We start from the raw sequence: 27,304 nt of genomic DNA, 5'->3' as shown, positions 1-27,304 counted from the left end.
TGCTAAGAAATAGAAAGGAAATAGTAGATATTAAAAGAGAGTCCAAGATTATCTGTTCAAGAACTGCTGGAGCTTCTTTGATTATGTCCACTGGGCAATAGACTGAATTGAAAAACTGGCTAGAGCAAGCAACAGTGGGCGTGGCCAAAGAAATTCAATTCAGTTCTTGGGCAGAAGGTGGAATTTAACCTATGCTTGGACTCTCCCAGCAGCGCTCAGGAGAATGTGTGAACTTTGTCATAGATGTATAGCTTAATATTTTCTCTTATATGATATACATACACAAGAGGGATTCCACTATTCCTTCTTCACTGGAAAGCTGTCAGTTGCTACAAAAGATTTCCCAATATTATACATGTGAGTTGAAGTTTAAAAGAAGAAGTGCCATATAACATTTTTCAGGGGTAAGAATCCTGAAAATACTGAAATGCAAACAAATGAATAGAATATAAATTAGAGTAATACCTTTGTGGCACTTAATACAGCAATGAGTTCCATTTGGATGAGGATAGTGCCCAACTTGGCACTGAATAGCTCTCCTGTCTCTTCCATTTGAGTGAACGAAGGTATTCTTCTCTGCTAAAACCTCATGGATTTGCATGCGCTCAGAAATGAGCGGTATTGCCAAGGATTCCCCAATTCTTAACTGAATCAGAATTAAATTTACCTGTGAAGAATAACAGTGCAGATAAGACAATTTTCATCAAAGGCTGATGATCTCCTAATCATTTAGACCCTCCACAAAGACATATTCTTTAAGGCATATTCTTAAGATTCTAGAATACATATTATCAAAGTGAGAGTAATAATATTATTCAGATTGTTGATCATTCAATTAAGGGATGGAACATTATAAAAAGGAGAATTAAAAAATAAGCAGCCATTTTACATTTTATTCTTTTTTGTTGAATTGCACAGGATTCTCCATTTTCCAACTGGCAAATCTGGTTACTCCATTGCAACAATTAGCATATAAGCTATTCTGACTGACCAGTACAAATTCAATTCAATTTGGAAAAAAGGGACTATTAAACCTAGAACACTCCTCTAATTAATATGTCTTAATATTCTATAATTAACCCAATATAACAAAAAGTGAATCTATCAGCACTACACAACAAAATATGGGCAAATGTCTTGCAGGTTGTATGGTGCCCTAGGCTGCAAAAGTATCATCTGTGGAGGAATAGGAAAATCAATTACAGTAAGTTTCGTATGGACCAGGGCAAGAGCACTAGGATCGTAAATTTTGTAAAAACACTTCCTCATCTGTTTTATTTATATGGGTTTTCAGTTCATATCCCATAAGATAATTAAATTCATATGTGGCTCATAATAAGCCATGATTTAAACCAGGTTTTGTTGAATTAGTCCACACAACCTATTAAATCCAAAGTAAAAGAACCAAATTACTATTTAGCATGGTACAGGTAGTCCTCAACTTACAACAATTCATTTAGTGACAATTGCACTGAAAAAAGTGACGTATAACCATTTTTCACACTTACGGCCACTGGGGCATCTTCATGGTCATGTGATCAAAATTCAGACACTTGGCACCTGATTCATATTTATGACAGGTGCAGTGTCCCATGGTCATGTGACCATCTTTTGCAACCTTCTGACAAGCAGTCAATGGGGAAGCCAGATTCACTTAACAACCATGTTACTAACTTAATAACTGCAGTGATTCTCTTAACAACTCTGACAAGAAAGGTTGTAAAATGGGACAAAACTCATTTAACAAATATCTCGGTAACAGAAATGTTGGGCTCAATTGTGGTTGTAAGTCACACACTACCTATACATAAACCACTCAACTTCTTATTTTCTTCTAGTCAAGGAAACATTGATTCTAGTAAGCATGTTATTTTCTCTGAAAATATAGCATAAATAGCTTTGCTTATAACAATATCCAGCTGGAAAGTTAAAATAACATTCTCATATACATACATACATACATACACACATACATACATACTAGTGCTTAGAAATAAGTGAAAAAGATACAACAGAAAAAAATAAATTCAATATATAAGAAATAATATAGGTTACATAGGTCATTTAATCACCGTTTGAAATTAAAACTCTAAAATTTAAAAATTTACACTTTAAAAAAGTGACTTATGACTGTTTTTCACACTTGCACCATCTCAGAAGCAGAAACACTGCTGTTCCATACAATGTTAACAAATATTGTAGCTGAAGTCACTGAGATACATAGAATGAAGACAGATAGAACATGGTATTTGTCTCAGTGCAACATGTTAAAAATTCGTTCTCATTATCTACCAAGTCAATATTTCTGCTTTCATCCAATTTTTCCATATCACCATCTTTTTCCCAATTTTTAATGTTGAATTTCCCCATAAAATAATGTAGCATGGGAAAAGGATGTTTTTATAATGTATGTATTTTTGTGTTTTGTTCCTTTTGTTCTGTTCTATTTGTGTTATTTTAAAAGCAATAATAATTATTTTGAAAAAGTTAAAATAACATTCTAACTGCCAAAATCTTGTTCATTTTTTTTCTGGCCAGATCACTTTTGAACTGTCTTTTAGCTGCTGAGATTGTAACAGCCTTGTTTGAGCAATTAACAATTATTAAATTAATTAAAATTAACAATTAATGAGCTGAAGAAAACATCTGACGCCTACATTGGTCCTCTACAGAGAAATAGAAAACATTCCTCTTTCAGGAAGTTTCTTGTTATTTTACTGACTTACCAGCAGTTTGGAAATTCTTGTGCAATTTAAAAGCTTCATTAAAAAAAACCTTGCTCCCAAATGCCAACATAAAACAATTTGTTCTGTCTATTCTTAGTAACAGTATTAATATGGAAGATAGCTTCTATAAGTTGTGTTCTTTTTTCTCTAACTTCTAACTTCCCTGCCAGCCTCATACTGTGGGATCTGGGTTATATCAAGTATCTTTCTGTTAAAATGGGAATAAGTGAAGTAAAACTGTCAAGAACTCAGTTCTGCTACCAATGGACGTAAAATTGAAGACCCTCCTAAAAACTTCTGGAATTCTCCTCATCCAGGTGCAATCATGTTCTGAATACTTTGGGGGGAGGGAAATAGAACCCCACAAACATTTTTTGTAGTAAGTAGAAATAAAAGTATAATGGATGTGCCAGAGGTCACCATTTAAAGAGGCCAAGAACTGTGGTCTCTTCCAATGCAGTTTCTGAAAAAGTTCAAGCAGCTTACAGAGCTACTTAAAGATATAAAGCAATATAGGACAAAGTTTCAATTGCTTTTCTACTTATATTTTGTAATTGTGTTTCTGAACAAATCTCAACATCAAGGCTTAGAGAGAGGAAATTTGACAATAACAACACAACAGTGTCTGAATTGACTCTAAATATTTCTCAGCATTAGTCAGTAAAATGTTGTAACTAGTAGCCAGTATGAGTTTGTTAAAAATAGATCATGCCAAAGTAATCTTATCTCATTCTTCGATAAAGTCACTAAATTAGTAGAGCAGCAAAATGCTGTGGACATAGTATACTTAGATTTCAGCAAGGCATCTGACAAAGTAGACCACAACCGATTTCTTGATAAGCTAGAAAAATATGGAATAGGCAACATCACCACCAGATGGATTTGTAGCTGGCTGACAAACCATACTCAACAAGTAATCCTTAATGGTACTAAATCCACATGGAGAGAATAAAGCAGTGGGTACCACAAAGTTCTGTCTTATGTCCAGTACTCTTCAATATCTTCGTAAATGACTTAGATTAGGGAATAGAAGGGGAATTCATCAAATTTGCAGATGACACTAAACTGGTAGGAATAGCCAACCCTCAGAAGAGAAGCTCAAGATCGAAAAAGATATTGACAACCTTGAACAATGGGCCCTATCCAACAAAATTAATATTTAGGCAGGAAAAATCAAATGTGTAAGTACTGTACAGATTAGATGAGACATGGCTCAAAAAAAGTAACTGTGAGAGGGACCTTGGAATCTTAGTGGATGATCACTTGATATCAGCCAGCAGAGTGGAACAGTAGCTAAAGAAGCTAATACAATCCTGGGTTGCATAAACAGAGGCATAGAATCAGGATCAAATAAAGTATTAGCACCGCTTTATAAAACTCTGTTAAGACCACACCTGGAATATTGCAACCAATTTTGGTCACCACACTAAAAAAAAGATGTTGAGACTTTGGAAAAAGTTCAGAGAAGAGCAACTAAGATGATCAAAGGCCTGGCGACTAAAACATTTGAAGAACGGCTGAAGGATTTGAGTTCGACTAGTCTAAAGAAAAGAAGAATTAGGGGTGACATGATAGCAGTATTCCAGTACTTGAGGGGCTGCCACAAAGAAGAGGGAGTCAAATTATTCTCCAGAGTACCGGAGGGCAGGACAAGAAACAATGATTGGAAACTAATCAAAGAGAGAAGCAACCTGTAATTAAGGAGAAACTTCCTAACAGTGAGGACAATTAAACAATTCACCAGCTTGCCTTCAGAAATCGTGGGCCCTCCATTACTGGATGTTTTTAAGAAGATTCTCTAGACTAGGGGTGTCAAACTCCCGTTGTCATGTCGTTGTCACGTGACATATCGCAACTTTTTCCCCTTTGCTAAATCGGGGGGGGGGGAGTGGCCAGCATGTGATACATCTGGCCCGTGGTCTGCGAGTTTGACACCCTTGCTCTAGAGCAGGGGTGTCCAAACTTGGGAACTTTAAGACTTGTGGACTTCAACTCCCAGAATTCATGGCATGGCTGGCTGGGGAATTCTGGGAGTTGAAGTCCACAAGTCTTAAAGTTCCCAAATTTGGACACCCCTGCTCTAGACAGTCACTTATCTGAAACAGCATAGGTTCTCCTCCTTGAGCAGGGGGCTGGCCTAGAAGACCTCCAAGGTCCCTTCCAGCTCATTCTATTCTGTTCTGTTACCTTCAGTTCCATATTTACTTAGAAATTATAACTGGGTTCCCAATTCATGCTAAGAAATAGATACCTATTCAAACTATAATTTGTTGAATAAGACATGATGGGCTCGATTCATACAAAATAGTAAAAAAGTGTTCAGATGACACTCAGTTAAGTACTTTAAACTATATTAATCTTGCACACCACCACACTCAACCTTTAAACCAGGTCCTGGTGTTTCTAATTAGTTTGAACTATAATCTGAAGTCAACAGAGAAAATTATTTACTAGATTCCTCCTAGCCTCATGTTTGCAACCAGCTTTATCTTGGATTTTTTCCCCTCATATATCACATGATTTCAACTATCATGTTTTCATGCTTCCTTTTCTTCCATGTCTATTAGTTTTAAAAAATAAAGGTTTGTTGCAATTATCACTCTTTTTTAAAAGTTTTTTTTATTGTTTTAATTAAACACACACACACACAAAACATTCTTCATTACATCTTCCAGAAAGCATGTCGATTGGTTACAAATAAATTTCGTGCATTACCACAATCATTCTTTATACTTCATTCATATTGGATTATATATTTTAAATGAAAAATCTTTATATACCATCAATGTACCATCACTCTCATTTAACTATATTTGTTTAAACGTGCTTTTATCTAGAATCATTTGTATTTAAGGACACAACCACATACTGGCATTCGTTAGCTATTTCTATAAATTTCAGGCTTATATCCAATTGCTTTCACCAATGCCAACCCATATAAAATCATTAAACATTATCCATTAACATTTTGTTATTATTATTGTAGTTATCTAACATCTTCATAATAAATCTAGACAAAAATTTATTACTAGAATTTATAAGTACCCAGGAAAGATTACATCTTTATAACAAAATCTAAACAAATATAATTAATGAATCTTTTCCCCAGGTCCCATATTATAGTTTATATCTAAATTGTAGTAAAATTTATAGGTACCCAGAAAGAATTACATCTTCATAACAAAATCCAAACTAAAAAGTATTAATAAAATTGATAAGTCTTTTTCCCAGGTCCCAATTTACAGTTTATATCCAAATTGTTTTCACTAATTAGAGTTATTTCACTATTATTATCATAATGAATTATGTTAATGAATAAACATTTTAAAAAGAACAAGAACATTCTATAAGCATCTACAAAATCCTACTTATTAATCACCAAAGATTAACTAAGTTTTTAATTATCAGCATTCATTGTCAACCTGTGTCTATCCAGTAACAAAACACTCTTATCTCTTTAGCCAGTTATTGCGTCAATTCTCTTATTAATTTCTTTATAGAGTTCTTAAAGACTTCTCTCCACACTTTTTTGCTCAAAAAATCTCTCAAGTAGTCTCGTTGCCCTTCAACTGGAATTGACATTAACATATCTTTGATTATCAGACGTCTTTCCAAAGCTGCTTCTCCTCCTAGTTCCATCATCAAATCCATATATTGAGAAGAGGGATAGAGCTCCAAATAATCAAATTCACTTTTCCATATCTTTCCATTTTCACTCATAGGTGCTTCATTAGTAAGTTCATCTATTATCTTGCCTTTATCTTCTATATCTTCTATATCTTTATTCTCTTCTTTAGTTTTGGGAGCTCCAATCTCTTCCCCTTTTTCTGCGCATAGCAATAATTTATCCAGCTTCTTTCCAAATCTCTCGAATCCTTCCAATATATTTTGAAGTCCATCCCAAACATCTTGTAAGCTTGGGGTTTTCTCATCTGTATATGGATACATATTTCCAAAAGGAGAAAAAAAGATCTAAACTCCACTGTCACTCTCGCCTTCAATATCTCTTTAATGTATAAAAATGCCTTTATTTTGAATTTACTTAAGCACAAGTTTCTTCTAGTTTTTTCAGAAGAGGGGGGGTTCTATCTTTTCTTTGCCTTTCCTTGCCCAAAATATTTCTCACAGACACTGTAGAGAGATAGTCCATGTCCTTGAGTTGTTATCAGTTTCCATAAACAAGCTGCAAACCCTCCAACTTCAGTAAAATCAAAAAAAAGTAAGACAAGGTATACATTGTTTCAGAAGAAGAAAAAAAACCAAGTTCTGGCTTCGGAGTGGCAGATTCAACTTTTTCTTATTTGTTTCAGGCTTAAAGAACAAAACAAAAATCTCTAAGTGTCTTTAATAGAATTTAATAAACAGTAGGAGGAAGAGTTGTTAAGATAAAAAAAGAGTTTTAATTCAGCCAAAAAATAAAGTAACAAGAAGTAGAAAAAAAAATCAATTCATTCACTTGAGAGGAGAAACAGGAAGCAAACAATCACTTCAATCCACAAAACGTTGTTACATAGAAAAAGAAGAAGAAAAACTTTCTAAGGCAGTCCAATGAAGATAAATTTCGCCGCTTTGTTCTTAGCTTAAAGGACTAATTTATCTTTAAAAAAAGTTTTTTCCCTTGGGCAGTCATTCTCAAAGAAAAAAAAATCTCACCCGATCGACTCACTTTCATTTTCACTGCCTTTCTTCCGGAGCCATCTCCGACTTTGTCAGCCCGGGGGCTGTCTATTTACCGCCGATTTGGAGAGCTTCCCTTGGGTCAAACAGGGACTTTGCGATATCCCTGTGACCACCAAGGATTTGTCTCCCTTTCACCGTCTCTCCGGGACAGCTTAGGTCCATATGGACCGTTACAGCAGTAAAAGAATCAACGGCAGTCTCGGACTATCGAGACCGCACATTGTGTCGTCGCGACGCCTGGCTCACCGCAATTATCACTCTTGTATCCTTTACTAATTGCCTCAATTTTTTATTGACTGTCCAAATGGTCATCAAGAGAGGGGCTACTGGAGACGTCTCCCTCCTCAAACGGTACTGGGATACGCTTTCTTAGTAACAGCCTCTATTCTTTAATACAGATGGCCCCTATGCTGTTTACATTTTGTAAATGAGTCAAAGCTTTGCTGTTTCTGTATGCATCCATGCAGATACACCAATGGACTACCTTGAGGTAGTTTAAGTTAAGGAACACCTATGAGTTTTTTAAAAATAAGAATGTGTATGTCACACTTTTTAGTATGATTTTGCCATATTATATGCAGAATCCTTGTTGATAGGATCAACAAAGAAATATTTTAAATAAATGTAAAATAGAAATAAGTGCAATTTTTAATCACAATCATGCTTTTTATCTACAGTATACATATACTTCGCTTTTAACCCCATTTTTGAATTTTTGCTTAGATTAGAAAAGTCTTGATTGTTTCAAGCAATCACAATTTTCATTAATTTCATCTCCAACAGTACAATCATGTTTGTCTCTTGGAAAACATTCATTAAGTTGTACTTTTTGGCAAGTATGGCAGAAGGCAGTTTTATTCAAAGCATGCTCATATGATTGCATTCAAGACAGAATCTCTAAAATGGGTCTGCCTTGAAACCCAATGTATTGCTATCCCTATGCCACCAAATAGGAGGTACATTTATTATTTATTTTATTTCCCCCCTCCTTTTAAATTTTTTATAAATAACTCAAGGTGGAGAACATACCTAATACTCTTCTTACTTACAGGTGAAACTCAAAAAATTAGAATATCGTGCAAAAGTTCATTTATTTCAGTAATGCAACTTAAAAGGTGAAACTAATATATGAAGTAGACTCATTACATGCAAAGCAAGATAGTTCAAGCCGTGATTTGTCATAATTGGGATGATTATGGCTTACAGCTCATGAAAATTCCAAATCCACAATCTCAGAAAATTAGAATATTGTGAAAAGGTGCAATATTCTAGGCTCAAAGTGTCTCACTCTAATCAGCTAATTAAGCCATAGCACCTGCAAAGAGTTTCTGAGCCTTTAAATGGTCTCCCAGTTTGGTTCAGTAGGAATCACAATCATGGGAAAGACTGTTGACCTGACAGTTGTGCAGAAAACCATCATGAGCTGTAAGCCATAATCATCACAATTATGACAAATCACGGCTGGAACTATCTTGCTTTGCATGTAATGAGTCTTATCTCATATATTAGTTTCACCTTTTAAGTTGCATTACTGAAATAAATGAACTTTTGCACAATATTCTAATTTTTCGAGTTTCACCTGTATATTTTCCCAACAACAACAACCCTATTAGGTGTATGGAGTTGAGAAAAAGTGACTGGCCCACAGTCATCCAGTTGGCGTTCATGCCTAAAGTGGGACTTGAACTCACAGTTCCTGATTTCTAGGCCAGCACCTCAATCACTACATCAAACTGGTAAATGCAGGACAGTGTAGCAAATCATTATAACAGCATGGATACAAAGCAAAATGTTATTAAAAATAAAGATGTTTTAATTCTCCAGATATTTTGTCTAGTTGTATATTGAATGATGAAGAAATTCAGCATCCGGTAGACAACAAAAATATCAATTACAATATACTAAAACCAGGTAAGGAACATGAACTTTATTAAATTAGGTGTCCATTTCTAACCACAATGATGTTAGGATAATGAAATATGCATCATATTTTCATAACAAAAGGTCTTCCTTTTTACATTTGCACTGATATGTAAATTCACTTTTCCCTGATATTTTTGTTAAATTCTATAGACTATTATTAAAAACACAAATATATTTAAACATTTTGTAAAACAATATGGAAACATACTACCAAATTAGATTAGTCTGGATTTTAAATCTTTCAATATCAAACTGCTACTTCTTAAGGAAAGCATTATTATATTCATACATTTCAAATGAAAACCTTTCAAATGCTTTATTTTGGATGTAAGTAAGGGGTATCTGGTTGTAACATCTGTAACCTCATTGACCACCAGTGTTGATTAGGCTGATCTGGCTGCCTAGGCAGGTATTCCCTTTTTCCCTCACTGAGGATAGGATTCCAGATAGGAGTGTACCAATCTTCGATCAAGAGTATACAATAGGTCCACAATTGGAGTTTAAGAAATCTGTACTATGGAAAGTTAATGGGCAGTTTTCCAGAGTATGGGCTGCTGCTATTAATGCTTTTAGGTCTTAATGTAACAAGTCCCTTCATTCCTATGTGACTGATTAATAAGTTTAGCTGGCTAGCAATTGGAAATCTATATTTTGGGCTCTTCAAAAAAATTAAATGCTTTTTTCCCTCTGGATGAACAACCAAATATGATTCCTATGGAACATTGGTTTAAAATAATTTTCCATTTATTTGTGTGACTGATTTGATTTGATTTTTTTTGGAAGTGTTCCCTATTTGGAAGTAAACATTCACAGCCATTCTGCTCTATTTTGAGTATCTCCTGGATGTTAAGGGAATTGTTAATAGTAATGAAAGGGCTAAAAATCATTCTCATTTATCTCTAACACAGTCACTTCCTTGAAGTAATATATTAACATAAAATTAGAGAATGAAAACACACATTATCCAAGCAAATAAAATCCTGTATACTCATCAAAAAGACCTCACCAACTAAAAGAGGTGCATACAGCAACGTTGTATGAAGATTGTTGTCAAATCTTCATGAGAAGAAGAATAAATCAACAGAGAAAGACAAACAAGGACAAATTGACTGATCAAACATCAATATTCTCTCCTATATCATGTCAGGCCCACAGAAACCGCCCAATTCAATTAACAAATACAATATAATTAAAATAAAATATAGTAGTAACTAATGTTCTCCTTTGGCCTTTATGAACATATTCCCCCGAGTTTCATTTTCTCCTTCAGCCATTTTCCTTAAATTTCCACTTACCGGAATTACTAAAACTTGAAAGAACCCCAGTGGGATCATAGTTTGGCCAGCTTGCCCCTTACATTTGCAGAGTGGGCCCCTGGCTGCGTGACCTTTGGCAGCTCTTCCGAAAAGGGAAGAGAGTAAAACTTCTGTGCCTAGTAATCCAAGTTCCTTATAAAACAGGAAGCCAAAAAGTAAGGAAAGGGTGGAGACATAAATTCCCACCCACATCAAATATTAGTCCATCCACCCTGCAGTGTTCAGAGGAATCTACTCATAGCGTGTGAGCAAGGCAGTTAACCCATTCATTCTCAGTAAACTAAGTCCTGCTCAGAATCCCATGGAAGAAGGGTAGATTTTATTTTCAAAAGACTGCCTAATAAAATACTTCAGAGTAAACATTCATTTAACTAATTTCATCCTAGCTTTCCTCTTTTCCCCCAAATTCATTATAAAATGTCGATAGTAAGATAGATTTAGAAGAAAAATCAGGTTAGACTGTGATTTAGCATGTTAATACCTGGTTTGTATATCTGATTTTAGATTTGGTGTTTGAGTGTGGTGTTAATCCAGGCAATTTAGGTTTATTCCACAACCGTCGTTAACTATGGCATAGTGGCGTATGAAAAGTCACCTATACATAACATTCATACAACATGCCAACTGTAGCACGATTGCATAATCAACAAACAACAAACCAAATGGCTCAGTGCAATCCATGTCCACATGTAACTAAATGTTGCATTTGGCTGTTCCCCCTAAAAACTTTTGCAGGAAATTCAAGTCGACTATCAGGGACGTGTGGGGTGGAGCTGGCAGAAGATAATTTCCACTAGCATTTTAAACACTTTTAAACAATCAATGCTACTTGCTTTAAAAGAGCCAATTTGGTGCAGCAGTGAAAATGCTGGCCTAGAAACCAGGAGATTGTGCCTTAAATATGAAACCTGGTTGACTTTGTGACTTTGAGTCAGTCACTCTCTCTCAGCCCAATGCACTTACAGAGTTGTTGTTGTGGGGAAAATAGGAAGGAGGAATATTAGGAATGCCCACTGCCTTGAGTTACTTATAAAGTAATACAGGTAGCATAAAAATCTAATGAGTACATATATAAATAGGGGAACCTGCACTAACAGAAAAGTCTGAAAGTATCACATTCTTGAAGAGAATAATTTCATTGTTTTTTGTAACCTCAACCTGCAATTTATCAGCTATAAAGGAGGAAAGAGAACATATTGTCATTAGCAATTTTGATAACAGGAGAAGAAAAACTTAATTTCTCTGCTCCTCAGAAAAGTTAACAAAGCGAAGTTGCCTTTGTGTTGAACTGGACTCTGGGCCAATTACATAGATACAACAGGCAGGGATTTTGACAATGATTAGGAAGTGGCTTACCACTGCTTATCTTCTATATCAGCAAAATGGGCTGGCTGCTGCCTTAAAAAAAACCCTCAACATAAAAATCTGATTACACTGAATTTTTGCAACATGTATGTAGCTTTAGTTTTATTTCACACTTACAATATTCATAGTGGATTATAGTAATACATTCTCAAAAACAATGCATAGCTTTAAATTAGAATTTTAAAATGTTTAAATCCTTTGTTTTTATGACTCAGTCTAGGACTAACAATATTTTCTATTTAATTGGTAGTTTTAATAAAAAGATCTTGATGGAAAATAATTTAATCTCTCTAGAAAATAATTTAGATAGACCCTGAATTCCCAATTTTTCTTCCCTCTCCCCACAGGCTCTTTCAGAATTTCCTGGGAAACTGCAGATGCGGCAAAATTCTAAACTTTGCAATCAGTTTTAGAGGTAGTAATCAGTTCCATCTTAAAATATATATATATGTAAATAGGGGAAAAGGAAACTAAGAAGTCTGACATGAATCTATGCAGAGGATAGATAAGAGGACCCTTAGAGGGTTCTGTGATAGTGTAAACTGACGACACGTGTATTTCTGTACTCGAAAAGCTGAAACCAATTGCTTCTTCCGTTTCTTTGACGTTAACTTGCCCATAGAATAATGAAAATGTAGAGACAACAATTCTATTTAGATTGGAGTGCTCTCCACCTTCTTATTCGGGTGAAAGTGAAAGCTGAAACTTGAGAAAGACCCTGTTTTTCTAAGACAAATTAATTCCATGCATCGATTTTCAACTTATAATCGATTTTGAGTTGTGAAAGATAATTTTTTCTCATATTTTTCTGTATCAAATACTACCTTTAGATGCAAATTTGATTTGAGCAACCATAGTCTATGAAGCCAATGTAGGCGTGCACAGCGTCTCAGGGTGCAAGATAGCCGCTGTTCAAAATGCAAAGGCAACTTAGGTCCCGCGGTAGGCGTCTTAATAAGCAATTGGCTTGCCCTCGGCCCGATAGCCCAGCCGTGCTCCCTCTGATTTTTCGCAGACCTGTCGTGAGTGACGACATCCGGGCTGCAGCCTCCTTCACTTTGTGAAGGCGAATGAATTGCCTGCGCCCTGGAATTTCCTAACAGCTATTTTTTAAACATTGAAACATGAAGCAAAAGTAATATTTTACACAAAATATCTGGAGGGGCAGAGATGGATAGAATAGTATATTAAAAAGTTCAGTTGTTCCAGGTAGCTCAAATAGGCTTAGCCAAATTATATCTGGTTTTGGCATACGCCGCGCCTTGCAAATGTCGTTTTTGCTGACTCTGGTTTAGCAAGGAAGTCGTGGGCAGAAGCATCCGCGCGGAATAACATCCGTGACGCCCTCTGCCGACACCCAGAAGGGGCAGGCGGTGAAATGGTCGCTCCTGCTTCGAGAAATCCCCGCCCCAAGTCTCCGTTCAGACGCCCTCGCGAGACTAACGAGATGGCGGGAGGCAACCGGCACCCTTTGAAACGTCCCTGGAGCCCCGATTGCGGCATTGCCGCTCCTTCCAACAGGTGGGGGGCACAGAAGAGAGCGGGCTTGCCCGCGTGAAATTTTATTCGGTCATCCATCTTTTTATTTTTATTTTTCCTTCCGCCTCTGCTGCTCTTTATTTACCAATATTCCGAGAGGAGTTAGTTTGCTGTACTAAAAACGTTAGGGCTAGTTTGTGTGGTTTAGTTTATTGTGCAAACACGTCTGGGGTAATTAGTTTAAGGTTGCGTACTGCATATGGGGGGGGGGGGGGGTGTCAGTCAATTTAATCCAGTAAACGTGATTAGTGGTTTGACGTCCCGCTCCAGCAAGGCACTTGAAAGCGAAAATCGCCTTCAGCCCCAGCTAAACTTAGTTAAGCCTCCCTTGACAGGGTGGGATGGTGATGATAGTTCAAGTGTTGGACAAGATGGGGAGAGAAGCGGGTTCTTCTTTACCCTCATTTAGAGAAGTTCATAGGGCAGTGGTTCTCAACCTGTGGGTCGGGACCCCTTTGGAGGTCAAACGACCCTTTCACAGGGGTTGCCTAAGACCATCAGAAAACACATATGTTTGAAAAAATACAGAAAACATAAAATAATTTTATGGTTGGGGGTCACCGCAACATGAGGAACTGTATTAAAGCATTAGGAAGGTTGAGACCCACTGTCATAGGGTATCTTGACCAGCGTAACTATTTTACAGGATGACTTTTCTGCAGAAAAATGGAAAACTGCCTTAAGCTCCTCGGTGAAAGTTTGATATTAATATAATGAATAAACTTGGCCCTATAAGCTTGCTATAGAATAGTGTGAAACTACAAATAAAATTGTTTGGTGAACAGGTTAAGCCTTAACCGTTAAGGTGTGCTTTATTAGAGATACTTGGGAAAAGAGCTAGTAGATTCGTTTTGCAATATTGCTATTGCTAGAACAGATATGCTGCTCATTAAGAAATAAAGTGAAAATACAACAGCCAGTATAGCAATAAAAGTAAAAAATAAAGTTTCTTTCAATTTGAATTCCCTGAGAATGCATGGACAAGTCCATGTTGGTTTCTTAGTAATAGTAATGGTCTGATATTACCCTCTTCTGGGAATTTTTTTCAACTGCATTCCTGAGTTCTAGAGTTTCCAGTATTCTTTCATCCAAACACTAAGTAGATCTGACTCTACTTAGCTTTTCTAAGATCAGTAATGGGTAGATTCTGCCACTTGCTATGACAGTTTAATAAACCCATTGTTTATCATTAATATTTTACAGATATATCTTGTTTTATTTTCAAAGGTCAAAACAATTTATATGGAGGTCTTTGTTTTAATTGTGCAACAGCAACATTTATGTCTTCATTCTTCATCTTTTCCAGCATTATTTCTATCTCTGATCTTCAATCCCAGCATCTACCTTGCTGTAGTCGTTTAACCTCAAGTTCTGATGAATTCAGAGAATGGACCCACCAAAATGAAACTATTTTGCCTGACCAGAAATATTTTGAACAAACTCGCTTGATGCTCATAGGTTACTTGAGAAATGAAACACCAGGAAAAAAAGAGAAGATGATGGATGGAAGTGTTTATTTGCAAGATAACACTGGAGCACTTCCCTGTGTGGTATGGCATTAAGATGTTCTGCTGTTTATACATCCAGTGCTGTTTAGGAGAGAGATATAGCTCTTAGCAGAAAATAATAAATTTAAATGTGAAGATTGTGGGCCTTTAAAATCTTTCTCATTGTGTCCTAGGATACATACTGGGTATCCAGTTTAAATATAATAGTGCAGCTGGATGAAGACCAAGTCTTTTAATTTCTTGCAATCATCCACTAACTCTGGTATGGTCACAAACAGGACATACCCCTCCATGCTTAACTGATTTTTGAAGTGACATTGATTACAAGCCAAATATAGTATGTTTTAAAAAAAACATATAAAGCAGCAGTTTGGAGGATCAAATACAATTCTAGTTATCACATATAGTCATGGTGCAGTTTGCTAGACTGTTTATTCACTTGTTTTCTTCTGCTTGGTTCATTCATGCTGCTAGTAAATACTAAAACTCATATTCAAATGAAGGAAGCTAAATTTCCCTTCCTTCCTATCCAATAGGATTTAGCTGGAAACCCTCAATATGTTGTTTTGGAGAGGGGCAAGTAAATCACAGTCTAGTAGAGTTAATGTGCATTAAATCTGAATGGGATTAGCATGATAGGTATTTCTATATGTTACTACAATTTTCAAATAAAAGGCTATTGCTTTTGTATAGCTAATGTCACTTTTTCTCTTTTGGGCAGTTCCTGCATTTTGAGCTTGAGTGGCTAGAACATCTGTCACTCTTCCCTAGTTGGATATATGTTCCCCAGATAGGTGAGGGCACTACTGGATATTTGGAGATCCTAGAAGATCCAATTCAAGTACTATCTGGACCAGAGAAAAATCTTAGCACTATCTCTGTTTTGTACCCTGGGACAGCTGCAAACCTACTCAGTGCCAGGTAAAGATTTGCTATTATTATTTGCTATTATTTAGGCTTCTTGATCACTCCTTTTATTTCCCTAATCTTATCCATTTTCCTTAATTATTAAGAAAGTGATGGAGGCAATCTTCTTATTTAAATGCACATTTTCTAGGAAAAGGTGTGTCTTCTTTAAAGAGATACAGATGAGTGCAACTTGTGCCACTCACAATTGTTGAAACACTGATTCATCTTACCATCAACTCCCAAAAACAATTATTGACTCTTCTGCTCTCCATACACCATATTTGTACCTTATCCATCACTTTCTTCTCCCTTTCTCCTCCCCCTCCCTACCTCCTTTCCTCTGTCATCCTTCCCTTCTCTACTTCCCCTTCCTCTCTCCTTCTCCTCTCTCCCCTTTCCACTCCTCATTTCTCTCCTCCTCTTACCCCACCTTGCCCTCTCTCCTATGTCTCTCTTCTTCCCTTATCTCTCCTCTGTTTCCCACTCTTCATCTCATTTACTTGGTGTATTTCAGCTTCTGAGCAAGCTCCTTTTATGTTGATGGTATTTATAATTCCTTTTCAATATACATATTTAATTTTAATATGTATTCTCCTTAAAAAAATAGAAAAAGTATACATATATAGTCATTGTACTTTTAAAACCCTCCCTTTTGGCCAAGATGTAGACCTGGTTACAATTCCCAGCTATTCTCATCATTATCTTTATATAATTATACATCCTTACATGCCCCCAGTTAGTGATTCTGTCTTTAAATTTTAATAGTTTCCCATTGTAGGTGTATTTCATGTTCCCTCTCCATTTTCCATAGCTTAGATTATATTACCCTTAATTGTCTATAAATGGCAATCCTCGGTGTTCAATTGTTTATTACAATTCCTTTAATCTATTATATAGAATAACAGCAGTAAACATCTCACTTTATTCATCAACTTAAAAATTCTATATATGTCCATGTTTCATATATGTTAACCCTTGCTTAGTTTTCCTTCTATTTTCATATTCAGTCAATTCACAACTCAGTTTAATTATGTATAAAAGTGAATCACAAACCTCTGCTTTACAACCTACCCATATCAGTATCATATTTCTCCTTATTCCATATATTTTAACCTTTTTAAAATTATCTTTCCATTATTATATTCAACCAATTAGCAACTCCATTTTATTGTTCATATTTAGGAATAAAACCCTTATCTTAGCTTTATATTTTCCCATATAAACGTTTCTAGTTGTCTGGTTTTTTCCTAGTAAGTCTTTTGTCGCACTTCTCTGTTCCTGTCTTTTCCCTTTTCTTTGTTTTGACACATCCACTCGCTTCAATTTTCCCCAGGCCCAAGGATATTTTTTATTTCTCTTTGGTGGGGCAAAACCTCCTACTTCAATTTTCTTTATGCCATTAACAACCTCAACCTCTTTTGTCTGCTTTTTATTCCCTTTTGTTAGGATACCGCCTTTTTTTACAGTTTTCCCTATACCACTGCCAAGACTAATGCACTTTTTTGTCTGCTATTATTTCCCTCCATTTCTACTCCTTCGTTGTCTTGCCCCCCTTCTTCTTTGGATTGTTCTTTGGATATCTGCTTCTCTGGGTTCAGAATCCTATTTAGGCTTGATTTTAATGATTTATGCATATTTTTTATAATTTCACATAGTTCTTCAAATTCCCAGCTTTCCATGATGTCCAGTTCCAAAGTTACAGTTAGTTATACAGTTCTTTCAGAGTTCTGATCCACCTTAAATTTATTTACTTCAGCTGCTGATGTTTCAATCCTCCATTTTCCTTTTCTTTCTTTTGGAGAAAATCCTGATCTGACCATCAATATTATTTATGCTCTCAAGATTTATTTGCCTTTACCAGGTTTGATTTATGGCTGTGGGTTAGAGAAATTTTCTTAGCGGTCTTTCATCTCTTCCTCACCCTCCTGTTTGCTTAGATAGGAAGTCAGCATCTTGTCAGCCATATTGCAGGCTGCCGCCCCCACTCTGATTAATAAGGCAAATCTCCAACCTGTGAGGGACCTGTTGCCTCCCTCTGGGTCTGGTGAGATACTGCCCTTCTTCGTCCCACCTCCAGGGGGGTTCTGATCCAAAAAAGGATCACTGGAGTAAGTTTGTCAGACAGGGTTCATGTGAGGCTCTTCAGAACTCACATTCCTCACATCTGACCAGCTGGAGAACTTCTTGTCGACTTGATGTAAACGTTTAATAATACAATATGATATTGGCTATGTAATAGTATACATGTGATTATGTTATGAAAATGAAAAAATAAAAAAACTTTATAACAATTGTTGAAACGCTTTTTGCACTTGAGAAAGCATTATATTCCATTGAATAGCTGCACATCCCTATCTGCAGGTATTCACTTTTGTGTAACTTTTTGAAATAATCTACACATTGGTGAATAATGGATGAACTTTTGATTATCCCCCAAATAAGATGAGTTAGGATTGATATTCTAGTCTGCTGATTAAGTAATATTGATAAAAGTTAGAGTGCATTGGATCAATGTGAATCAGATATAATTTATTTAATTATGAAATTTGTCTATTGCTTGAAACCAATCCTATTCTTGATAGCTTACAAAACATAATAAAAATGCAATACAAAATCAGAATAAGGATGAAATAAAACAATTCCATTTAAATTCTCAATTAATTAACAGACTAAAATATGGGGAAAGGTGCTCTGGCTACAATTGAACACCAAAGGTTTTCTAGAAGAACCATGTTTTTCTCTTCCAAAAGACTATGAGGTTGGCTGCCATTGGTGCTTCAAGAGACAGGCTGCTGCAGAGACGGTGCACCATTAGTTCCCCCTCAGGTTTTCAGAAGGCTGCTCCTTTGTAAAACAGTGTTTTGTAGTTTCTTTTCATCGGTAGTAGAATTTGATTTGTATCAGCCAAGGGATTGATTTTATGCCATATAATTTGGGAATAACCACTAAACATCTACATTCACCCTATATTTGGGAGGTAGGTCTCAACTGAGGAAGGTCAGGCCTGGAATTTGATAATGAAATGGTAATACTGGTTACTAACATTCATAAATCGTAAGTTGGGTTACAGAGAAAGAAGGAGATTGCGTTCATGTCCTCTTTGTGCCATTTTGCAGCATCTAGTTGGTCGTGATTAAAAATAATGCCTTATGAAATGTACATTTTGCTTATCTGCCAGGTCTCTCTTTTTCCTTTTTTAGGCCTCAGAATAAGAATACAGCAAAAGTGAATGTGGCAGGGGAACTAGACAAGTTGACTACTATTCTCTATTTCAACCAAAAGAGTTTCTTCTTCCTCTTCCTGAAGTGTTTTAGTTCTTCTGCTTGTGTTCCAGTGGTAATACAAGTATGTATCTTCACTGTATGTTTATTTTATCCTTTATTCAAATAAAGAGCAATGTCTTTTCTTAAATTACTACAGAAAAGTTAGTTGATGAACAACCACTATGACCAATTATGAGGTTCATAGGCTAAGATATGTTGTACGTATTTTTGAGGAAGTAGAAGTTGAGTTGATCTGCTAGGATGTTTGGAGGAGGATTATGATTTTGTTAATCATGCATCACAACCAGTGCGGGTTGGTTTTCTTCATGATTGGGCTTGGGAATAGTAAAGGTAGCATCTAATTATACATGGATTGCCTAATAGTACTGCTTGTAGACTACTGTGCTCTTTCCCTTAAAGGAATCCTTAGAATATATTGGAAGGAAAAACAATAAAGCAGTCTCCAGTGACAGTGTGGAATAGGCCTTCATTGATTCTGAAGTCGTATCAATGGTGGGTTGCAGGCGGTACACCCCGGTACGGGCGTACCGGTGCCTGCCTGGAGCACCGGGTACCATTCTGGTACAGTGCTCAGGAGGGCCCACCTGCCTGCCCGTTGTCCTTACCTGTCTTAAACTCTTCATTGCTTACATGCACAGCGTGTACAGTGCCTGCGCGACGCTCCGCCGAGCAGCTGAGGTGTTGCTGGAGGGTAAGACGCATGCGCACGCTGCACGTGTTCATGTGGAGGATGCTGGGCCCCGTTGCAACCGTACTGGTTGCAACAGGATCCGCAACCTACGACTGAGTCATATTACTTCAAGTGACTGTTCTTATAGGTGCTGAATTTTGATGTTCTTATCGCTTTTTCCTAGAAGACTCCCCACTTGGTTTGGCATCATGCACTACAACTGGGGCACAGATATGTCCTAACTGACTTGAAGATATCTTGCCTCAAAAGTGCTGGGCAGAGTGTTTTCATAACCAGCTTTTCCTCTTGCCTTCTGCCTTACTGCAAAGAACAAACAAAGGAACACTGTCTGGATGTAACTTCACAAGGAAGATCAATGGTACCAGTTTCCATTATGCCTTCTATACAGCCTAAGAGCTTATTTAAAGTGCAGAAGGAAGAAATGATATTTGGTCCTCTTAGAAAATCTGAGCTCATCTCATATACAGTAAGTAAATTGTGACACCTATACAAAGAAAATGTTTTGAACCTACATTTGAAAATTTCTTCAGACGTGACTTCAGCAAGCAGTACAAACGATTGCATAACCTTTCATTATTCATTTTTCAGGGTACTATCACTCAGGTGTTAAATGCCCAAGCTGGCCTCTATAAACTAGATCACAAAAACGTACTTTGTCTTGCTTATTGGCAGATGTTGAATACTGGCTGCGGATTCCGACCAGGAGCATGCATAGAGGTGAGTTGGCTTGGAGTAGTTTACAGTCTCCATTAGAAATGCGATTTTAAAGAAAGTAGACTGTTTGAAAAGAAGGCAGGAAGTTGGCGTTGTCCTTCTGTTTCCAGCTGAAGTATAGTTATGACCTGAAAGTTAGAGCTTTCTGATTTAAAAGCAAGAAATTCTTACTGAAGAAGGCTGTATTCTGATGAGGATTGTGTATTATGTTGACCAGTGTAGTTTCCTGGCTGACTGTAAAGCCAAAATAGAATAACTGCTATGTGAAAATTGTTGGAAATAGTTTAAAAATCTTCAAATCTTTTTTATGTTTTACATGTTAGCTTCGAGATGTCCATCTTCTGGAGATGCCTTTACCTTCTATTCCTGCTGCTTTTGGAGCTTGTCTACATACTACCATTGTGCTAAAGAGTTTTTCAGCATACAGCATATTACATCAACCTGTAAACTGCTTTGGAAATTATTATCTGCAACTACTCTTGCGTTATAATTTAAGCCTGCCACTCTATCTTTATCTGGTCAACTTGCTGGAAATATTTGAACAAAGGTGTGTGTGATTAAAACCGATGGCATATGATAATATGTATAACCTTTCTTCAGGCAAACATTTAAGGATTGGTTCTAGTTTTCTATAATATAATTTTTATGATGATTTTATAATGATTTTTGCCAGAGAACATGTTGCACTTAAGAGAATTTAAAGCTCTGAGAAGGAGACAAGGGATTTTTTTTTTGTTTACACTTCAATTCATAAAACATCCAATGGTGTTTTTTCAAAAGGCAATTGGACTTTGTTTTTCCTTGAAGACGTTTCACTTTTAATCCAAAACAAAATTCTTACCATGTTTCCCCGAAAATACAACCTGTCCTGAAACTAAAGCCTTGGCACATATTTCAGGTGGGCAAAAATATTAGCCCCCCCGAAAATAAGCCCCCTACACAATTCCCCTCCTCCGGCCAGGCAGAGCACCGCTCGCCGACCTAGTGGTATCCCCAAGGCGCCAAGTCGCAGGAACGAGGTGGGGGGCAAAGGTGCTCGTGTTGCTTGGTGCTTTCGGGGTACTGCTAGGTCGGTCAGCAGCACTGTGCCTAGTTGAAGGGGGGGGGGTTGCCGGGCAGCTGCTCCTTTGCGACCGGGCTCCCGAAGAGCCGGGCACAGCCTCAGGATCGAATGGCTGTGTTGCGCTGTCGCAGCAGCAACACAGCAGCCATGAGGTGACCACGCTCGCGAGCAGCCGCCTGGCAACCCCCGCTTCCAGCCGGGCACAGCACCGCTGACCGACCTAGCGGTACCCGAAAAGCACCAAGCAATGCGAGCGCCTGTTCACTGCCCTCCACCTCCCGCGGCTCGGCGCTTCCTAGGTGAGTGAATGGGGCTCTGCATGGCTGGAGAGGGGGGTGGCACGAGCAGCTTTTCTGCTCCCCGCTTGCGCGATTCGCAGGCTCACAATACCCTTGGCTAACTCTACAGTACCTGCAGAGCCAGGGCATCTCGGCTGATGGCGCTGCCCGCTGCTAGTTTTTTTTTTTTTTTTTTTGCGGCTTTCAAAGCATGGCGGACGGATGCTGCTCTGGGAGTACACTCTATGGTTGTGGGCTGCAGAGCGTACAACCATAGAGCGTACTCCCAGAGCGGCATCCGTCCTCTGTTGCGGCTTCCAAAGCACGGAAGTAGGATACCGCTCTGGGAGTATGCTCTATGATTGTACGTTACCATAGAGCGTACTCCCAGAGCGGCATCCGTCCTCCGTGCTTTGGAAGCCGCAAAAAAAAAAAAAAACCAACCAAGCGGCGGGCGGTGCCAGCAGTCGAGATACCCTGGCTCTGCAGGTACTGTAGAATTAGCCAAGGGCATCGTGAGTCTGCGAGTTGTGCGAGCGGGGAGCAGAAAAGCCGCTTGCGCAACCCCCCCTCTCCAGCCATGCAGAGCCCCATTCACTCACCTAGGAAGCGCTGAGCCGCGGGAGGTGGAGGGCAGTGAACAGGCGCTCGCGTTGCTTGGTGCTTTTCAGGTACCGCTAGGTTGGTCAGTGGCGCTATGCCCGGCTGGAAAGGGGGGTTGCTGGGTGGCTGCTCACGAGCATGGTCATCTCATGGCTGCTGTGTTGCTGCTGCGACAGTGCAACACAGCCATTCGATCCTGAGGCTGTGCCCGGCTCTTCGGGAGCCCGGTCGCAAAGGAGCAGCCGCCCGACAACCCAAAAACAATAAGGCCTCCCCTTTAATAAGCCCAAGGCCATTTTTCGTGGGTCAAAAAAATATAAGACCCTGTCGTATTTTCGGGGAAACATGGTACACGTTTCACTTCTAATCCAAGACAAAATTCTTACTGAATGGCGGAGGATGGAAGGATGTAAATTCCTTGCAGTCATCTGGTCGATGTTTCTGAAAGTCGTTGAGGCCACTTGTAGGTTTATCTGTGCTCTCAGGGCAGTGGTGGGTTGCAGGCGGTACGCCCCGGTATGGGCATACCGGAGCCTACCCGGAGCAATGGATACCGTTCCGGTACGGTGCTGCAGAGGCCCCACCCCCCCACCCGAGCTTCTTACCAGTCTTTTAAGTCTTCGGCGCTTCCGTGCACATGCACGGTGGGTAAAGCGCCTGTGTGACACTCCGCTGAACAGCTGGAGCGTCACGGAGATTCACGGAAGCAGTAAGATGCATGTGCACACGCTCTGTGTGTGTCCATGCCGGGCTGGAACGGGATCCAGAACCCACCACTGTCTCAGGGTCACCTGAATAGTGCAAATGAGTGTGGAACCTTCTTAAACTTCTCTGAGCCTATTTGCAGATATTTCATTATTGAACTAGGTAACATCATTAGTGCTAGTTATCTGATGTTACCTAGTTTGGTACAGAAATACAGCCAAGGATGCCACAATTTAAACCTGAGCTACAGAAGCAAAGATCTATTGTTCTAGTATGCAGAATATAAAAAGTTGATTTAAATTACATGGCAGTAGACTCCAGCTGAACCTTAAGAAAGCCCTCCTAGAGCAGTTTGGTAGCAAAACAAATTACCCAAAGGGACTTCCTTTTATTAGTTGTGTCCAAGCATAAGGCAAACCTTATTTGTGGATGTTTTATATCTGGATTCCTCTGAGCAGATGGTTGGATTTCAGAGCCATTGTGACCCTTTCCAAGTCCGATCCTATTGAAACTGTCCAAGGTCTAGAACTTCCCTACATTGTATACTTCCAGAGAAGCATTTTTCTCATATATTGGTGAATAGCAATGTCTAAATTAGTCTAAATTATAGGAAAGTGATTATTATACACAGTACAAATATTGAGATAAATTTTGAGCATTATCAAATCTCTAAATTTGTTTGATTTTAACATTATTTTGGGCTCATGGTCACGGGCAATATTGGCTGAAAGTTGAAATATAGAACATCTGAGGAGCACCAGGTTTTTTTGAGTACAAGGACTAAATAGGCTCAAGAAATTATGTTGAAAGTTACTTTGAATTTGTTCTTTGTCCTGTTTTATGTTCTTCAGATTTTCCCTTCTAAATTTTCTTCGCTTGAAATTCATTTCCCCTCATTATATCTCTTAACATTGTAATGTTATCTTAAATCTTTCTAGGTTCTATGGTTTTACTCAGCACCAAAAGTTGATGCTTTGTTTTAGTCATCATTCTCAAAGACTAATAGAGAAGTTCATTGTTTCTATTCTGAATTCCCTGCTGCTACCCAAGAAGCAGGAAAGAAACTTCCATGCAGAGATCCTGGCAGAAAAGCACAGTTGTCTTCTAGACCAGGTAATACCTTTCCCCACAATCCTGTGTACTTAACTTCTATGTGGACATAACTTAACTCCTAAACCTTTTCCTAGTACCAGATTCTGGAGCCACCATGTCAGATTCCACATTTTGTTCAACTGTATAGTATGGTTGAGAGGAGCTGCTGGGAAAGCTGTGATCCATTGCAGCAGTTGCATTCTGCCTCAAAGATCTGCAATCTAAATATCCAAGAATTAAATTGCAGATTGGCCCAGAACTACTGCATTTTATCAGCTGAATGTTTTCATCCTCCATTGGTAAGTATGACATTTATCTTCTGAAAGTTTGAGAGAAAGAATAGTTTTTTTGTTGTATAGGAAACTCAGAGAATAAACATGAATGTACTCGCTCCCTCTGTACTGTCCATGTGTGTTGACTCCTGGCAAATGCAAAAACAAATCCCTGTTTCTTGTGAAATTTAAATTCGAGGCCACTCTTCTCTACTTCCTCTTCCTGGCTCCCCAGTTTAATCTCAGTCTGGACTGAAAGAGTACTGTTTTTTACTGGCTCTTTGATTGGACTTGGGAATATTTTTATTTTGCCTTTGTCTCCTAGGTGATCCTGTGGAAGGAGTCATTGATGGGATATTCTCAGACCCCATTTGCCTTGAGACTGAAGTTAAATTGAGGCCACTCCCCTCTGCCTTACTTCCTGGCTCCCAGTTTAATCTCAGTCTTTCGGCCTAATAGGAGATTTTTTTCTTGGCTCCTGACTTTATTCAATTTGGTGTGAGAATTTTCCATCCTTGCCTTCCCCACTTCCTCCCTTGTCTTCCCTGAGTGATTGTGGCTGCGCTGGGCAATAGCTGGGCTTTGCTGGAGCGCCTCAGGCTCCAAGACTGCTTGCAGTCTCTGGGGAGCCTCCGAAGCCGGCCTCAGGAGATCAGAAGAGGAAGTGCATTTCCACCCCAATTGGGGGCTGCTGGAGCGCCTCTGGGTGGCGTTGTTGAGGCAGAGCTCCTGGAGGAATCAGGCCACATGGTCGGCAGCTGCCATCTTGGATCCCTGCCGGCTTCCGGGAAGACGCACATGGCCAGGGCAACCATTAGAGCTCTGCAAAGGCCACGTGCAGAGGCACTCTCCACGTGAACTGGGGAACCACCTCCAGCTGCTCCTTCCAACGTTCGTTCCACAATCGAGCCACGGATCAGTGGCATTGGGGCTATGTGCACGGAGGCACGGGGCCCTTCAGGATCTTCTGTGAGGAGCGGAGGAGGCTGTAAAGAGCCTTGTGAGCCATCTGAGGAGCTGTGAGTACCTGAGGCTTTTGGGGAAGCTGTTCTTAATGGCATGTGCCATGAGGTGACCAGGGGAGGCAGCACCGGATTCCCCTGTGGATCCTGAGCCTGGCGAGGGGACCTCCAGAGGCCCCTCTACATCCAGAGAGAGGGCCTTGGGCAAGAGGCCAACATCTAAGTCTGCCGCAGCAGTGGCTCTCACAGGGGGCATGAAGGAGTTGCCACCAGGACTTCCTCTCAAAGAGCCAGGGACTGCATTAGCCTTTCCCCCTCCAGGTCCTGTTCCCCCCTTAGGCTCACGCCTGTGGCTGAATAACCCATTAGATCCTGGGGATCTTTCAGTGGGAGTGTTTCCATGCCCCCCCCCCCCCCTATCACCCGTGAGCACCCTGGGACCCAGAGAGGGGATCATTTCGGCAGGCCTGTTGCTGGGCTGGGCAGACCTAGGCTGGCTCCTCAATCTATTGAGGCTGAGCCGGTTTTGGGGCCTCCCATTCTTTCCCCAACATTTCCTGAGCTTCCAGAGAGGTTTCAGCAGATTATTGCCCAGGCAATTTCTGAAGGTATTGCCACAGGCATGCAGAAAAAATCTAGATCCTCTAGGAGGAGTTCTTGTGGTACACCGGGAGGTCATCCAAACCAACCCACAACTTCTGCTCATGAGCATAGGCACAGCTCCCTGTCTACAGCTAGTGAGGATTCTGTATTAGATGAAGGGGGTCAGAAGGAGGTTGGTTTCTCTGATGATGAAGAACCTGTTCCGGAGGCTTCTGTGTTCACTGGTTTATTTCCCCCCCTTCCCAATTTGGTTCCCTTCTTCGCAAGGCTATTGCGGATTTGGAGGTGGCTCCCGCTGGTGGGGGCACAAAAAGGGGCCATTCCACAAGCCCCCAGTAGCAAAGGAGGAGATCCCTATTCTCCCTATGTTCATAGAGGTTCTCAAGTACCAGTGGGTGAAGCCCACACCCTTTCCTACCCCAGGTGGCAACAATCACCGGTTTTATTACCTTGATCCTAGTTTTTCTCAGGCTTTACAGATTCCGACAGTGGACCCACCTGTGGCGGCTTTGGCGTCCTCCTCTCTGGTGGCTGGGGACATTGCAACAACCTTAAAGCGAAAGATAGGAGAGCTGAACTGACTCTGCGCAAGAACTTCCAGGTGGCCACGTGGGCAATCAAGGCAGCGGCTGCGGCCTCCTTCTTCAATAGGTCTACCCTTCTCTGGCTGACCCAGATGCAGGAGAGGGTTCCAGCTACGGAGGTATGTCTCTTGCAGGACATCGCAAAGCTCGCTGTGGCTGCCCAGTTCTCAGCGATGCCACACTTGATGCGGTCAAATACGTGTCCAAAGCGCTCACCATGTTGGTGGCGTTCAGGAGACTGCTTTGGCTCTGTAGTTGGTAGGGGGAAGCCCGGTCCAAGTGGACCTTAGCGGCACCAGAGTATTTCAGCGACAAGCTATTTGGAGCATCCCTGGACCCGCTGCTGGTGGAGGATAAGAACAAACGTAAGATCTTTCCTTCTTCTTCCAAGCGGGCAGAGCAAAAGTCGACGCCCTACCAGAGGAGGCCTGCATATCGGCCTCCAGAGCAGGACTACCAGCAGCAACAGAGATACCCTCCCCCTAGG

General features: G+C 39.4%; 2 protein-coding genes across 3 annotated transcripts in view; one reads left to right on the top strand and one right to left on the bottom strand.

Moving 5' to 3' along the window:
• The window catches only part of LOC309385796 (tumor necrosis factor receptor superfamily member 1A-like), a 50,490-nt gene extending 39,631 nt beyond the window's left edge, over window positions 1-10,859 (bottom strand). Inside the window, exons 1-2 of the mRNA XM_081940519.1 lie at window positions 10,625-10,859; window positions 466-667 (exon numbers count right to left, since the gene is read on the bottom strand). Coding sequence (XP_081796645.1) covers window positions 466-667; window positions 10,625-10,837 — 415 coding nt within the window. The 5' untranslated portion in view covers window positions 10,838-10,859. The remainder of the gene's footprint in view (window positions 1-465; window positions 668-10,624) is intronic.
• A 1,473-nt stretch (window positions 10,860-12,332) lies between these two features.
• Window positions 12,333-27,304, top strand: part of CTC1 (CST telomere replication complex component 1) — a 34,793-nt gene continuing 19,821 nt past the window's right edge. The window contains exons 1-9 of one of the 2 annotated variants that reach the window (XM_081940514.1): window positions 12,333-12,425; window positions 14,856-15,099; window positions 15,779-15,978; window positions 19,167-19,311; window positions 20,105-20,407; window positions 20,530-20,658; window positions 20,979-21,202; window positions 24,243-24,417; window positions 24,492-24,695. In XM_081940514.1, the coding sequence (XP_081796640.1) occupies window positions 14,998-15,099; window positions 15,779-15,978; window positions 19,167-19,311; window positions 20,105-20,407; window positions 20,530-20,658; window positions 20,979-21,202; window positions 24,243-24,417; window positions 24,492-24,695 (1,482 nt within the window). In that variant the 5' untranslated portion in view covers window positions 12,333-12,425; window positions 14,856-14,997. Of the gene's footprint in view, window positions 12,426-13,027; window positions 13,532-14,855; window positions 15,100-15,778; window positions 15,979-19,166; window positions 19,312-20,104; window positions 20,408-20,529; window positions 20,659-20,978; window positions 21,203-24,242; window positions 24,418-24,491; window positions 24,696-27,304 lie in introns of those variants that run through there. The other variant, XM_081940513.1, reaches the window with a different exon arrangement.

This window comes from Natrix helvetica, assembly GCF_964273705.1.
Source record: "Natrix helvetica genome assembly, chromosome: 2".
In the NCBI taxonomy this organism is placed as follows: domain Eukaryota; kingdom Metazoa; phylum Chordata; class Lepidosauria; order Squamata; family Natricidae; genus Natrix; species Natrix helvetica.
Note: the sequence above shows the minus strand (reverse complement) of the source record. Positions and strands in the feature narration are given on the sequence as shown.